General features: G+C 46.6%; 1 protein-coding gene across 1 annotated transcript; it reads left to right on the top strand.

Annotated features, from left to right (window-relative positions):
* The first annotated feature begins 444 nt into the window (after positions 1–444).
* LOC112667963 (folate receptor alpha-like) lies at positions 445–995 on the top strand. Its single transcript, XM_035703895.2, is given in 2 exon segments — positions 445–497; positions 499–995. Coding segments are annotated over 2 exon segments (510 nt in total). The 5' UTR covers positions 445–459; the 3' UTR covers positions 971–995.
* The last annotated feature ends 15,886 nt before the right edge of the window (positions 996–16,881 follow it).

Below are 16,881 nucleotides of genomic sequence, written 5' to 3'. Positions count from 1 at the left end.
TGAGTCTCTAATCCATCTGTGGGAGAGCCGGGTCCCCCATAGACACCTGGCTGAGGCTTGGGGGCTCAGACTTCAGCCTCACACGATTTCCCCACAGCACCCAAGAAGGCCTGTTTTCAGGGTGCTCAGGTGGGGCCCAGAGCTCTGTCTTGCTCCAAATGTTAGAGGAGCCCACTGAGGGTGAATCCAGAGCCCAGAAAAGACGGAAGGAGGCCAGGGAATCCTTCACGGGGGCTGCAGTCAGCGGCATCTGGAGCTCTGGAGTCCGGGGACCGAAGTCAGGCTGGCCTCTGGCAATCCTCAGGAAGCAGGGCTGGGGGAGACATGACACGAATAACTGACTTAATGGCTTAATGGCAGTGCAGCCCCTGGAAGAATTCCTGCTGCTTCGCCAACACCAGCCAGGAAGCCCATAAGGATATTTCCTAGTACAGATTTAACTGGAACCATTGCGGATCTATGACACCTGCCTGCAAAAAGCACTTCATCCAGGACACCTGGGTGTTCCCCCAACCTGGGGCCCTGGATTCAGGAGGTAAATCAGAGCTGGTGCAAGGAGCGCATCCTGCACGTGCCCCTGTGCAGAGAGGATTGTGAGCAATGGTGGCAGGACTGCCGCACCTCCTACACCTGCAAGAGCAACTGGCACAAGGGCTGGAACTGGACCTCAGGGTATAACCAGTGTCCAGAGGGAGCTGCCTGCCACCCCTTCCATTTCTACTTCCCCACATCTGCTGCTCTGTGCAGTGAAATCTGGAGTCACTCCTACAAAGTCAGCAACTACAGCCGAGGGAGCGGCCGCTGCATCCAGATGTGGTTCGACCCGGCCCAGGGCAACCCCAACGAGGAGGTGGCGAGGTTCTACGCCAGGGCCATGAGTGAGGCTACGCACTGTGTCCTTGGGCCTCTCTTGCTCAGCCTGGCCCTGATGCTGCTCTGGCTACTTAGCTTAGCTCCCTTTATCTCCTGATACCTGCACAGCCCTGCTCTGTTTGGGCCCCTCAGCTCCTAGCTTCCTGTTTGTTGGCCAGGGAATAAACCAGGCAACCACCGTGAAAAAAAAAAAAAGGAAAAAAAAAGAAAAAAAACTGACTTCCCTCCCATTCGAAGCGCTGCCTGCATATCCCAGAGCTCTTGCAAGGCCTCTCGCCGCCCCCGGAGGGCCGCCCAGTGGGGCAGGGCACTAACCACTTAGGCCTCATTTTATGATCATAAAACTTCCCTCCAGGGAGAAATATCAGAGGTCAGCAGCCCAGCCCCATATTTCATAGAACAAGACAAGGAGACCCACATTAGGGAGTGGGTATGTGGGTGGGCCCGAGGGCACGCTGCGAGTCAGCGACAGGAGGAGTAGCTCCAGAGCTCCCCGGGGAGCAGGGCCTGTGGAGGCACGTGTGTTCCGAGTGTGAAATACACACCGAGTTTCAAAGACTTAGTTATCGGGGTGTTGGGGGGAGGGAACATAGAATATCTCACTACTGGTTTTTCTTTTTTTTTTTTTAAGATTTGTTTATTTATTCATGAGAGACAAAGAGAGAGAGAGGTAGAGAGAGAAGCAATCTCCATACAGGGAGCCCGATATGGGACTCGATCCTGGGACTCCAGGATCACGCCCTGGGCTGAAGGCAGGCACCTAACAACTGAGCCACTCAGGTGTCCCTAATTTTTCTTAAAAAAAAAAAAAAAAAGGGGGATCCCTGGGTGGCGCAGCGGTTTGGCGCCTGCCTTTGGTGCAGGGCGCGATCCTGGAGACCCAGGATCGAATCCCACATCAGGCTCCTGGTGCATGGAGCCTGCCTCTCCCTCTGCCTGTGTCTCTGCCTCTCTCTCTCTCTCTCTCTGTGTGTGACTATCATAAATAAATAAATTTTTAAAAAAGATTTTTATTTATTTATTCATGAGAGACACAGAAAGAGGTAGAGACACAGGCAGAGGGAGAAGCAGGCTAACGCGGGGAGCCCGATGCGGTACTCGATCCCAGGACCCCAGGATCACGCCCTGAGCTGAAGGCAGATGTTTAACCACTGACCCACCCTGATTTTTCTTTTAATTGCATGTTGAAATACAAAATAATGATATCTTGGAATAAGTAAAATATATTAAAAGTACCTTCACCTGTTTCTTTTGACATCTTTCCATGCAACTACTAGAAAATATTAGACCAAATTAGAGTTTTCCATCTGCGGTTCGTGTTGTACATGTGCGGGACAGCACGGCACCAGGCTGAGTCCGGACACTGGCTGAGCCGGTCGTCACCCCGTGTCTGGTCCACCAAGTAGAAGAGGGTGAAGACAGACGTGGGAACCTCTGAGGATTTCCATGCACCAGGCCCTGGACTTAACATTTCTTTTCCTGGGATCCCCAGGTGGCTCAGCGGTTTGGAGCCTGCCTTTGGCCGAGGGTGTGGCCCTGGAGTCCCAGGATCAAGTCGCACATCGGGCTCCCTGCATGAAACCTGCTTCTGCCCCTGCCTGTGTCTCTGCCTCTCTCTGTATCTCTTGTGAATAAATAAATAAAATATTTAAAAACAAAAAAACAAAAACATTTCTTTTCCTCTTCCCAGCAACCCTGGGCCAGGCGTGGGAGGGCTCAGTCAGGGCCCCGGGCTGGGCTCAGGCCCAGGGCAAGGTGAGGGGTGAGGGCCTCCCTTCCTCACATGTGTTTTGAATGTCTGGACAGAGGATGCCACTTGTCGCCCGCCCCTTCCCGATAAATTAAGACTCCGCGTTGCCAGGAGCTCAACCCTGCAGGGGCCGGGCAGGCTCCATCGGGAGCGTGAGCGCGGGGCCACAAGGTGGCACTGTCCCGCAACCCTCCTCTTCCCAGGCCCGCCCGTCACACGTGCATCGCAAGCACTGCAGCATTTGGGGGAAGAGCTTTTCCCTGGACGGGTTTTTGAATTTCTAACTCAGCCCTTGGCTGCCAGAGGTTACTCAGACTCAGGAATGCTGCTCTTAAGAATGGTCATCTCGGAGCGCACACTTCGAAACCAAGATCAAGCAGGCTACAGATGGTTGCTGATTCTCTCTACAAGGGAAATCTGGACTCAGGCCCTCATGCACACCCAAAGCGTGCCAGCGGAGTGCACACGCATTAAGTAAATAGCACACATCCACACGGGTGTGGGCACGACAGCAAGAAGGATGTTACGGGTTATTTAGCAGTGAGGGGTATTTTTCCTGTTTTAATTTAGGATTTTGGAAGCGGAAGGGGAAAGGATGGAAGGAGGGAAGGAGGGCGGGAGGAAGAAAGGACTAAGAAAGGGAAAGGAGGAAGGAAGGAAGTTGGAGGATGGAGAGAGGAAGGAAGGAGGGAGGGGAGAGAAAAGAAAGAAAAGAAAACCTTACGCTGAAGCCAAATATGTAAAATAACTTTTAATAAAAAATAATTTTTTTAAAATTCTGGCCACTCAAGTTGCAGACGTGAGGTTAGAAGAAGCTCTTCCCAGTGAACTGTTTTCTGGAACATAGCTTCAAAGCCGTGAATCCAGTCCCATTGCCTTATCCCGTAGGAACATAAACGGACACTCAGGAAAGAGAAATGGCTTCTTCAACATCACACAGCTACTTTTAAATATTTTCATTTTAAACCTAACCCCCCAAAGACAGGTGTTCCTACCGAGGGGAAAGAAACTAGTTTTTATGTTCTCTGACTCATGTCCACGTTGTCTTCAAACTGTGGTGACAACCCTGGTTCAAGCCAGGCAGTGGTATGGACACTCCCGCCAGCTCCCAACATCTGTGCGACCTCCCCAGGCCCCTGTGCAACCCTCCCCAGGCCCCTGAGGGTTAGGAAGGGCAAGTAGATACCCCACAGATATCCAAGAGGGGAAACCGAGGCACAGAGGCAACTTTGACTTGCCCTTGAGCACACAATGAGCGAGTGTCTAGGAAAAAAAAGCAAAACAGTAAAACCCTAGCACACAGGACTCCTGCAACAATTCTACACACTGGTCGAGAGTTGGGTTTATTCTAGGCCTGGTGGGAAATGTTTTTTATAAAGGAGGTGGCTGCTGGGTATTGGTGCTCAATGACAAAGGAAAGTGAGAACAAGAGACTCAGCTCCTTAAGAATGGGGCCTGCCATCTTCGTGGTCCTATCTTCAGGGCCAGGCATCAAGCAGCCGGCACATTGCGGCCTCCAGGTGTTCATCGGATGAATAAATACATGTGACGTGGACACAGAAATAGATACATTTGGGTCCTGAGACCAGAAGTTAAGATTCTGCACATGTTAAAAAAAAAAAAAAAAGATTCTGCACATGTTAATGCCATTTCCATAATTTACGAGGCGGAACCACAGGAGAGAGGTCTTGAGAGGAGGAAGGCGCCCAGCACACTGGGATCTGCTGGTCTTTTTTTCTCTCACTGTCACTGTGAACAGCGCATTTCTGGGAAAAGGCAGCCTCCTGCAACATGTTTATCATGCAAACCACTCGCTCAGCTCATAGGTTCTCCCCACCTACTGAGCATTAGGTCCTGAGCGGGTAGAGACGAGACAAATCAAGTGGCACATTTAATATGATGTCTCAGAACTTAGATTTAACATGAGAACATTTAAAAGGAGCTGTGTGATCTCTATCAAGTGCTGACTCATAGTGTAGGTGGGGGCCGGGGAAGCAATAATCAGCAATTCAATCCAGCAACAATTCCCTGGACTCCACTACGTCAGAACCCAAGTGCTAGGGAAGTGAAGGAAATGAGGGTGAGCAGAACAAGCCAGCGGAGCTCACCAGGTGGATGGGACGAGACAACCGCATAAATAACTGTGACATGAGGTGATGTCCAATAAAAAATAAATATCGTAAGCCTCCCGTTTCAAAACCATTAATGGTTTGGTACGCTTCCCATCTTCTACTTGTGGTTATGCAATTAACAAACACATTTCCTTTATATACATATGTGTGTGTGTGTTTCTCCTATTTTTTTCCCTAAAAAAATGGAATCAGATGGTACATATCTTTCTACATTCTTTCCTTATAAACACACGGCGAGCAGCTCTGTTCATCCTACAGACTTTGCATGCCATTCGTCCTTCAAATACTTCCCGAGTGTCTACCGTGTACCAGGTACCGTTCTGGCTGTTGTGTAGTAGGGAGTACAACATGGTCCCTCCTCTCGGGTAGCTTAAAACACATAGATGTACCATAATTCAGTAAATCATTTCCTTGTTGCCGGACATTTCCATTGTCACTCTTTTTCTCTGTTTGTAATGATAAAAATAGCTAAGATTTATTGAACACCTACTATGGGCCAGAACTATCAGAAGCATTTTATGTGGATTACTTCATTTAATCTTTGTAAACAGCCCACTGTTATGATTTCAATTATATACAAAGAAATGGAAGATAAGGGTCTAATAATTTATGCAAATCATGTAGCTATTAAGTGGCAGAGCCAGGATTCAAACCCAGGCATTTTGACTCCAGAACCCAGACCCTTCCACGAATCTACAACGGACAAACCTGTTCATATATCTTTTCACATTTATGTGAGCATTTCTGAAAAATGGATTCTTGGAAATTGGAATTAGTGTTTCAAAGCGTGTACAAATATTTTCTAAATGCCCCATAGGTATGACCTTTGAAAGAGAAAATGGAAAGATCTGTTTTGAATTGTTGAAAGATCATTTTTGTGTCCAGTTACCCACTGCTGTCCTGTGTGGCAGCCGCTGACTACACGTAGCTATCAAGTGCTTGAAAAGTAGTCAGTCCAGGGACACCTGGGTGGCTCAGGAGTTGAGCATCTGCCTTCAGCTCAGGATGTGATACTGGGGTCCTGAGGTCGAGTCCCATGTCATTTATTTATTTATAAATAAATAAACAAAATCTTTAAAAAAATGAAATGTAGTCAGTCCAAATTGAAATATGCTGTAAGTGTAAAACACACATCAGATTTTGAAGACTTAGTACAAAAAAATGCAAAAAATCCCATCGATAAGTTCTATATTGATTACATATTGCAGTGATAGTATTTTAGATGCATTAGGTTAGAGACAATATATTATTAAAATTTATTACACCTGTTTCTTTTTATTTAAATGTGGGACTGAGCCTTTAACCTGTGGGGTAAATAGCGTCAGAACTGCACTGAGCAGGCAGCCCGGGTGGCACCGCCTTCAGCCCAGGGCATGATCCTGGAGGCCCGGGATCGAGTCCCACATCGGGCTCCCCTCATGGAGCCTGCTTCTCCCTCTGCCTGTGTCTCTGCCTCTCTCTCTCTCTCTCTCTCATGAATAAATAAATTAATTAATTAAAAAAAAAGAACTGCACTGAGCTGTAGCAGGCCCAGCTGGTGCCCGGGTGTTGCAGAACTGGCCATGGTTGTGGAAGAAACCCATGTCGTTGTCACAAGTTTGTGGAGTACAACGACTCACACCAGTTGTTCAGCACTCCCCGTATCCCAAGCACTGTGCCCTTTACACGCACAATCTCATTCATGTGCTTAAAAACCCTCCGAAAAAAAAAAAACCTCGAGAGCAGACACAATTAGCGCACCACGTTACAGACGTAGAAGTGAAGCTGAGCATGACACGGGGTCGTCAGTCGCTGCCGATCAGTGTTGGCATTCCTTGAGGTCAGCGCTGGGTTTAAAAATAATTCATTAGGGGATCCCTGGGTGGCTCAGTGGTTTAGCACCTGCCTTTGGCCCAGGATCCAGTCCCACGTCGGGCTCCCTGCATGGAGCCTGCTTCTCCCTCTGCCTTGGTCTCTGTGTCTCTCTCTTTCTCTCTCTCTCTCTCTCTCTCTCTCCCTCTCTCTCTCTCGAATAAATAAATAAAATCTTTAAAAAAATAAAAATAATTCACTAGCTTACTTTTAATTTCTTGTGTAGGTAATACAGGCACACTTTACAAATGTCATCATGTACAGAAAGGTGAATGGGGGCGTATTCCCTGTTGATGGGTACACAGCAGTGTGCACGTACTGTTTTTCCTTGGCAGTTTATCTTGGGGATCATCCTATGCCTCACCTTCTGGTGTGTTTATTTTTTTCTGGTAATTTATTGAGCTGTAATCCTCATAACGTATATCAACCATTTGAAAGTAAACAATTCTGTGCCACTTAGTACATTCCCAGTGCTGTGCCACCACAACCTCTATGTATGCAGAGGGAGAAGCGTTCCCGTCACTCCAAAGGAAAGCCTCCCGCCCCTGGTCACCACCACCTGCATTCTGTCTCCATGGATTTATCCATCCTGGATATTTCACATACACGGAATCATACAATCTGTGACCTTTGGCATCTGGCCTCTTTGACTCAGCATAATGTTTTGGAGGTTCATCCTTGTGGTAGCTGCTATCAGTACCCTATTTCTTTTTAAGGCCGAATAATATTCCACTGATGATATACCCCTTTGTTTATCCATTCATCCATTGGTGGATGTCGGGCCGCTTCCACTCTCTGGCTACTGTGAAGAGTCTTGCTATGAATAGGCATGTCCATGTATTTGTTTGAGTACCTGTTTTCAACTTTAGGATTGGAATTGCTGGGTCATATGGCAATTCTATATTTAACTTTTTGAGAAACTGCCAAATCGGTTTTCACGTTGACTAAGCCATTTTACATTCTTACTGGCAATGCACAAGGGTCCCAATCTCTCCGTATCCTCACGATTACTTATTTTCCCTTTTACTTTGTAGCTATTCTAATGGGTGTGAAGTGGTTTTGATAAGCATATTTCTCTAACTGACAATATCAGAAAGTGTAAGCTGTTGAGGACTTTCCTTGTGCTGGCGGCCATGTGTGTGTATCTTCTTTGGAAAAATGTTCAAGTCCTCTGCCCATTTTAAAAGTTGGGTGGGGAGGGTGGGATCCCTGGTGGCTCCACAGTTTAGCCCCTGCCTTTAGCCCAGGGTGCCATCCTGGAGTCCCGGGATCAAGTCCCGAGTCAGGCTCCCAGTATGGAGTCTGCTTCTCCCTCCTCCTGTGTCTCTGCCTCTCTCTCTCTCTCTCTCTCTCTCTCTGTTCTCTCTGTCTATCATGAATAAATAAATAAATAAATCTAAAAAAAAAAAGTCTGGTGGGGGCAGCCCAGGTGGCTCAGTGGTTTAGCATCACCCTCAGCCCAGGGTGTGGTCCTGGAGACCCAGGATCAAGTCCCTCGTCAGGCTCCCTGCATGGAGCCTGCTTCTCCCTCTGCCTGTGTCTCTGTCTCTCTGTGTGTCTCTCATGAATAAATAAATAAAATTTAAAAAGTAAATAAATAAATAAATAAAAATAAAAGTCGGGTAGTTTGTCTTTTTGTTGTTGAGTTGTAAGAGTTCTTTACCTATTCTGGGTATTAGACCTTTATCAGAGATCATTCCTCACTTTCTTCATGTCTGCTCAAATGTCACATTATTGGAGAAGTCTCCCCAAAGGGCATAGACTCTAGCAACTCTCCCTCGTCCTTCTCAGCCTTCCTCCTGCTTTATTTTCTCTGCAGTATTGATCACCACCCAAAATATAAATACCAAATGTCATTTCTGTCTGTATGTGTGTGTGTATGGGGGGTGTAGGTTGGGAAGTCTCTCTATCCTGTGGAAGGCAAACTCTATAAAAACAGAAGCTTTAGGGAACGCCTGAGTGGCTCAGCAGTTGAGCGCCTGCCCTCAGTCCAGGGCGTGATCCTGGAGTTGCAAGATCGAGTCCCACATCGGGCTCCCTGCATGGAGCCTGCTTCTCCCTCTGCCTGTGTCTCTGCCTCTCTCTCTGTGTCTCTCATGAATAAATAAATAAAAATCTTAAAAAACAAACAAACAAACAAACAAACACCAGAGGCTATGGGATGCCCGGGTAGCTCAGCAGTTGAGCGTCTGCCTTCAGCTCAGGGTGGGATCCTGGAGTCCTGGGAGGGAGTCTCACATTGGGCTTCCTGCATGGAGCCTGCTTCTCCCTCTGCCTATGTCTCTGCCTTTATGGGTCTCTCATGAATTAAAAAAAATAAAATCTTTAAAAAAAAACAGCTTTGTTTTTCTGTTCATCTCTATTCCTAGCTCCTGGAACAGAGCCTTAGCACACAATAAGTATTAGTAGAATGAGTGATGGATGAATGAGTGAATGAGAATAGATAGAGCTGCCTCGTTCTCTTGATAGGTAAAAAGAGTTTTATAAACTACTTGTAGTTTTATAAAATGTGATTCTTAGAACACAGTGTCACCTTCTTTTTTTTTAACGATTTTATTTATTTATTCATGAGAGACAGAGAGAGAGGCAGAGACATACACAGAGGGAAAAGCAGGCTCCCTGCAGGGAGCCCAATATGGGACTCGATCCCAGGAACCCGGGATCACACCCTGAGCTGAAGGCAGATGCTCAGCCGCTGAGCCACTCAGGTGTCCCAGTGTCATCTCTTAAGCTTTAAGAGAATTGTTCAGGCCTGTGGGTCTCTGAAACTAGCAGCTGCCCATTCCAGACTCCATCCAGCCATTGGGACAGAGAAGCAGACTGCTCTCCAGCACCCACGCACTCTACAGAAGAGGGGTCTGTGCTGCCTCCCCTACCCTGGGTCAGGTGCCACATCCAGACCTGTTTCTATGCTGTTATGCTGTTCGCTTTTTATTTTCTCCGTTTCTGACCTCGCCTTATGTTGGATGTGACACTCGGCACTGTTTCATCAGCTCTGCCCCCTGAATCTCCATTGTGTTCTATAAATATCTTTCTTTGTCCACCCAGTTTCTGAGCTAGATTCTGGGTCCATTTTTCTTGAGCAGATCTTTTACCAATTCCTCCTCTTTTGGCCCTGTGATTTGAACCCAATGAAGAATGTTTCGTGGTAGCTGCTGGCAGAAAGCAGATGGAAAACCTGGAGAACGATTTCATCTATCCTCATACTCTCTTTCGGTTGGGCCGACGTGCCTGCCAGCAACACTCTCATCATCTTTGGATCACGGGGGATGCTTGCAATCTCCCCAACAGTCAAGATAGAAGTTCTAGAGGTTGGGTCTCTGGACTGATAGTTTTAAGTCCTTCATTTGCATCCTGCTCACATTTCAGCAGGGGACTGGATGGAAATCATGTTGCAGGAAGGGATGTGCAGACCCTGAGCGAGCAAAGAAAAGGCATCTAAAATGTGAGAGCCTCAGCCACAGGACCTAAACCAGGATGGGAACGTGTTTATTACGTGAACTTGATCTGAACCTGCCATCCTGGCGGGGCTGTGCGCTGAGGCAGATAAAAGGTTTGCCTGTGTATGAACAGTGCAGAGCTGGCTGCCCCAAGACCCTCCATAACCTTTGTGGTCTAAGCGAAATTGCCGTGGACGCTTCCTTCACCCTGCCCCGCCGAAGGCCCAGCTGAGCAGACACAAAGGGAGCTCTGTTCCCTGATCACTTGCAAGAGCTTGTTGGCTGGGCTTGGTAATGACAGTGACGTTGAGGGTGACGATACAACGATAGCTAACACTCATTGATGTGTACTGTACGCCAGGCACTTTGCTGAGTGACTTAAAAAAACTTCCAGTAAGACCCACAACAGTGCCATGAAGTTGATGCAGTTCCTGTCTTCCTCTCATAGACGGGGGAAGCCGGGTTCTGAGACGTGGAGACGCTCGTCCTATCACCTGGCTGGAGAGTCACGCGGGGCTGGGGTTGCCCTTTTGCATTGACCCTGTAGTGTTTCCCAACAAGGGCTAGTTCCTTAAGGTGGGCTTTTATTGCTCTTTTTTAACAAAGGAGAAATTTTTTTTATGTTTCTTTTTTTTATTTTATTTTTTTATTTTTATTTTACTTTATTTTATTTATTATTTTCTTTTTATTGGAGTTCAATTTGCCAACATATAGCATAACACCCAGTGCTCATTCCATCAAGTGCCCACCTCAGTGCCCATCACCCAGTCACCCCAACCCCCTGCCCACCTCCCTTCCACCACCCCTTGTTCGTTTCCCAGAGTTAGGAGTCTCTCATGGTCTGTCACCCTCACTGATATTTCCCACTCATTTTCTCTCCTTTCCCCTTTATTCCCTTCCACTATTTTTTATATTCCCCAAATGAATGAGACCATATAATGTTTGTCCTTCTCCAATTGACTCATTTCACTCAGCATAATACCCTCTAAGTCCCTCCACGTCGAAGCAAATGGTGGGTATTTGTCATTTCTAATGGCTGAGGAATATTCCATTGTATACATGAACCACATCTTCTGTATCCATTCATCTTTCGATGGACACCGAGGCTCCTTCCACAGTTTGGCTCTTGTGGACATTGCTGCTAGAAACATCAGGGTGCAGGTGTCCCTGCGTTTCACTGCATCTGTATCTTTGGGATAAATCCCCAACAGTGCAATTGCTGGGTCGTAGGGCAGGTCTATTTTTAACTCTTTGAGGAACCTCCACACAGTTTTCCAGAGTGGCTGCACCAGTTCACATTCCCACCAACAGTGCAAGAGAGTTCCCTTTTCTCCGCATCCTCTCCAACATTTGTGGTTTCCTGCCTTGTTAATTTTCCTCACTGGCGTGAGGTGGGATCTCATTGCGGTTTTGATCTGTATTTCCCTGATGGCCAGTGATGCGGAGCATTTCCTCATGTGCTTGTTGGTCATGTCTGTGTCTTCCTCTGTGAGATTTCTGTTCACGTCTTTTGCCCATTTCATGATTGGATTGTTTGTTTCTTTGCTGTTGAGTTGAATAAGTTCTTTATAGATCTTGGAAACTAGCCCTTTATCTGATACGTCATTTGCAAATCTCTTCTCCCATTCTGTAGGTTGTCTTTGAATTTTGTTGACTGTATCCTTTGCTGTGCAGAAGCTTCTTATCTTGATGAAGTCCCAATAGTTCAGAAAGGGTGTTGCCTGTGTTCTCCTCTAGGATTTTGATGGAATCTTGTCTCACATTTAGATCTTTCATCCATTTTGAGTTTATCTTTGTGTCTGGTGCAAGAGAGTGGTCTAGTTTATGCTTCTGCATGTGGATGCCCAATTTTCCCAGCACCATTTATTGAAGAGACTGTCTTTCTTCCAATGGATAGTCTTTCCTGCTTTGTCAAATATCAGTTGACCATAAAGTTCAGGGTCCACTTCTGGGTTCTCTATTCTGTTCCATTGATCTATGTGTCTGTGTTTGTGCCAGTACCACACTGTCTTGATGACCACAGCTTTGTAGTACAACTTGAAATCTGGCATTGTGATGCCCCCGGCTATGGTTTTCTTTTTTAAAATTCCCCTGGCTAATCGGGGTCTTTTCTGATTCCACACATATCTTAAGATGATTTGTTCCAGCTCTCTGAAGAAAGTCCATGGTATTTTTTTTAAGATTTATTTATTTATTTATTTATTGTAGACATAGAGAGAGAGAAAGGCAGAGACACAGGAGGAGGGAGCAGGCTCCATGTCAGGAGCCTGACGTGGGACTCGATCCCGGGACTCCAGGACCACGCCCTGGGCCAAAGGCAGGTGCCAAACCTGCTGAGCCACCCAGGGATCCCTCCATGGTATTTTGATAGGGATTGCATTAAATGTGTAAATTGCCCTGGGTAGCATTGACATTTTCACAATATTAATTCTTCCAATCCATGAGCATGGAATATTTTTCCATCTCAACAAAGGAGAAATTATTGAAAAATGAGAAAATTTGATTTTAGGGAGATAAATTAGTGTATCCAAGATGATAAACTAATCTGAAAACTCATAAATGTAGAAGGCAGCAAAACCACGCCCAGAACAGAGTTCTTTCCCCTACAATGCAATGTCCACTGCTGGCTTCTTTGCCTGGCATTCCTTTCTTTTTTTTTTTTTTTTTTTTTTAAGATTTTATTTATTTATTCATGAGAGACACAGAGAAGCAGAGACACAGGCAGAGGGACAAGCAGACTTCCCGCGGGAAGCCCGACGTGGGACCCGATCCCAGGACCCCGGGATCATGACCCAAGCCAAAGGCAGATGCTCAACCACTGAGCCACCCAGGTGTCCCTTTGCCTGATGTTCCTGACCATAGTCAAAGCTCTCTTTCCTGAGAAGCACCACTTCCACCTGAAGAGCTGCCAAAGGTTGGTGAGTGGCCATACTGCAGGGGAGCTCCAAGTCTGGACCCAGGTGTTCAGCATGACCTGCTTTGACTCCTGGCTCTGACTTTGGGCAAGCTACTTCTTTCTTCTTCATTGTCTTTTAATCTGGGGGATAATTTATGTGCATTAAATTCAGTCTTTTCAGTGTACAGTAGTATGAGTTTCGACAAACGTGTATCAGTTCTCCCTGCCTGCCACCACAATCAAGGTATAAAATCCCCCAAACGTCCCTGTGCCTTTGTAGTCTGCTCCTTTGGCGACCAATGATCTGTTTGCAGTCTCTATAGTTTTGCCTTTTCTAGAACATCATATAAATGGAAATCAGTATATAGCCTTTTGAGTCAGGCTTCTTTTACTTAGACTCATGCATTCGAGATGCATCTGTGTTGTCATGTGTATAGTGTATTCCTTTTTTTTATCGTTGACCAGCAAGGATCTCAGTGCAGCAGAAACCAATAGCAGCAACTGGAAACACCTTCCTCCCAGGGTATTGAGAACACCACCCACCAAGCCTTTGCTTATGATCTGCAAGATGGCACAACTGTCTTGGAAGTAATGGTAGTGAAGGCAACTGGAATCTCAGGTACACAAACATACCCCTTAGAGACTTCGCAGATTCTCTTCTTGTGATGGCAGATTTGGGCTAAGAGTCCTGTGGTTTGGGCACTAACACGTTCATAAGCTAGAGAATCCTAGGATACTCAGGTCACAGCAGGTAGAGTCAGAGCCAGAACTCAAACCCAGGACTATCCAGCTGTAAGTCCAGCCTTCATTCCACCATTCTAGCAGCTTCCAACCACATCTACAGGAAAGCAAGTGCTGTGAGGCCTGACCATGCTGTTCTTTGGGTTGGGAGAGAGACTGATGGCATGGGAGGAGAGCTTTTTGGTGAGGACTGATGATAACAGAATCCTTAGCAAGGACCACTCCAGAATGTAGCCTGAAGGGTCGCATCTCACACCTGCTGGATCTGCATCTCAGGCACCTGTACTGTTTAGCAAGCTTCCCAGGAGACTGTTAGGTCACCTGCATCATTCTGTCCCCAAGCAGCAGAGAGAATTGGGTAGAGTCACATTTCTAGATATTGTTTCTCCTTCAGTCACCTTATAATATCAGTTCTTTGCTTTTCTTCTTTTGTTACTGGCCCCTCCAAGATTCTCCTGCTCCTTAGTCACCCTCCGCTTCAGACCACATGCAAGCATAGACAGCGCACATGAATCCACCTGCTAAACAACAAAGCGAGACAACCAGGCAAGGGCTCATCCTCCTGGTCTGAGTTTCACGGGTGATGGCCGGGAATATGGTCCCCGGGGTCTCTTTGGTTCACCCACCCACGGAAACTTGGCAAATTACACATATGTTTTGGATATTCAGTGGCTGTTACTCATGGAAATCCTGAATCCACATGAACACTCTTTCCAAAACCAGATGGAGTTTCCATTCAGAGAAATCTTGGCACCAATTTCTTCAGAACAATCACAAGTTACAGGCAGGACCTGAGAGGGCTTGATGAAACTGGTGGTTGGCCTGGCAGGTCAGGGGCCCACTAGCAAAGGGGAAGATGCCCCTGGCTGACATTTCCCTGTCCTGCAGCACCTGGTGGCCCGGCTGTCTCTAACTCATGGGTCTCAGAAAGGAGGTAGTAACCTCCTCCAATTCCAATCTTCCTTTTTTTTTTTTCCTTTAAAGATTTTATTTATTTATTCACGAGACACACACACACACACACACACACACAGAGGCAGAGACACAGGTAGAGGGAGAAGCAGGCTCCATGCAGGGAGCCCGATGTGGGACTCGATCCCGGGACTCCAGGATCACGCCCTGGGCCGAAGACAGCACTGAACCGCTGGGCCACCTGGGCTGCCCAATTCCAACCTTCCTTGAAGAGGATTGCCTTGTTAAGATAAGGCAGCCCCACTCCAGACATTTAAGGCAGTTTGGTAGCCAGGAACAGAAAGTCCCTAAACCTAGCTCCAACACAAAGGGAAGTATATGAGAAGAATCCAAAAATATCTCACAGACTCTAAGGGCAGCTGGGTCTCCGACAGACTCCTGAAAGATTAGAACCAGGAACTGGAATGACATAGTTAAGAAGCTGCTCCTCCCTTCCTCCTCCTCATCCCCTCTCCCAGGCTCACAAATCTCTTTTTCTAAACATCTCTCTCCCTCAATCGCTCTGCCTCTGAATTTCTCTGTCCAGGTTGGCTTTTGTCCTTGAGTAGCTGCATGGTGTCTCCGGCCTCAAACTCAATGTAGAATCTGAGGGCTCAAGCTGTAGACAAGGGTTTGTCTCTGGCGCAGCCAAAGGGGTGGGAGAGGAGGGTCAGCCACGAGGATTACTGGATCCCACCCGAGTTCACGGGGCCGCCTATCTGTCCTGGCGTTCTCTGCTTACACTACAGAGTCCGTGAGGGCCGGACCTCAGCTCCAAGCAGGAGATGGTGGCAGGGACAGTCATCCTGTGCAATCTCACGTGACTTGCATTCCAGGAGGGAAACAGATACTAATAGTGACACAGATACCTTATCTCTGAGCCACCTCTTGACATTTCTTTTTCCAGATTATGTTCAGAAATGTCTATCTAAAATGGAAGGGAAAGGGAGAAAAAAAGGGAGATGTGTATTCTGAATTGTTAAAGTTTTTTTTTTTAAGATTTTATTTATTTTAGAGAGAGAGTACAAGAGGTGAGGGGAGGAGGAGAAGCAGACCCTCTGCTGAGCAGGGAGCCCAGGAGACAGGAGAGGCTCCATCCCAGGACCCTGAGATCAGGACCTGAGCCGAAGGCAGACGCCCAACCCACTGAACCAGCCAGGCACCTTGAATTGTTAAAGTTTTAAAAATCAGTGCATAATTGTCATCTACGCAGACTGAACACCTCTAAGTTCTGGATATCTGAGGTTTCCTTGTTTGCAAAGGGGGACAGATAAACCCCATCCATAGCCTAGAGCCGTTGCCTGGCTCCAGCCCTCTGGCCCTTCCACCCACCCCAGGAGGAAAGCTATAACCATTCAAGCAGACAGAAGGGCCTTTTATGAAGAGAAATGCCCCTCCCTGCAGGCCTGTGGGGACCCTCCCACTCCTGCTTCTCACCTCACAGCAATGGGGGCCACCGCTGGGCCTTGGGGAGGTGAGCATTTCTGTTAAGAGCAGATCTAAGAAAAGTCTATTTGGCACTAAGAGATTTTTCATTTTGCTTTATTCTGGGCAATGGGATAGGGGTGGGGGGACTTGCCTATTGCTTTTTTTTTTTTTTCTTTTTTGGTTTCAGTTTATTCAATGATTTCAAACATACTGAAAATAATACAACAGACACTCCCATACACCCACATGTAGCTAACCAGCCGTGATGATTAAACAGATATCAGTATTTGGACACTTCTAATTCAGAACCCTTCCCTGCAGGTACACTTTCTGTCTTAAAGAAATAAAGTGTTATAAATCCAACTGAGGACCGCCTGCCCCCATCTCTCCCTCTGCCTTCCGTCTTAGGGGCAGCCTACACATTTCTGCACTTTTTTTAAAACTATATTTGTAGGATCCATAAACAATACAAATTGCCGTTTTGTGTTTTTAAAATATGCACAAATAGCACTGTGTACATATCACTCTGCAAATTGCCTTTCCTGCTCCACATCATTTCTTCTGAGATTTATCCATGTGGTTGCCTAGAAATATTATTCATTACGTTAATGGCTATATTCTATTGTTTGTAGAAATCCCAGTTTAACCATTCTGCTGAAAAACCACTAAGTGAATGGTTTTCACATTTTTTGCTACTGTAAATAGTGGCTTCAATAAGCATCTTTATAGATGTCTTTGGAAGCACAAGGTCACAATTTCTGGAGGGCAGACAGCTAGCCAAGAAATTGCTGTGTGGGTGCTGGCTTTCTAGGTAATTTT

Source organism: Canis lupus, chromosome 21, assembly GCF_003254725.2.
Source record: "Canis lupus dingo isolate Sandy chromosome 21, ASM325472v2, whole genome shotgun sequence".
Lineage (NCBI taxonomy): Eukaryota > Metazoa > Chordata > Mammalia > Carnivora > Canidae > Canis > Canis lupus.
This window is presented reverse-complemented; position numbering and strand designations above follow the sequence as displayed.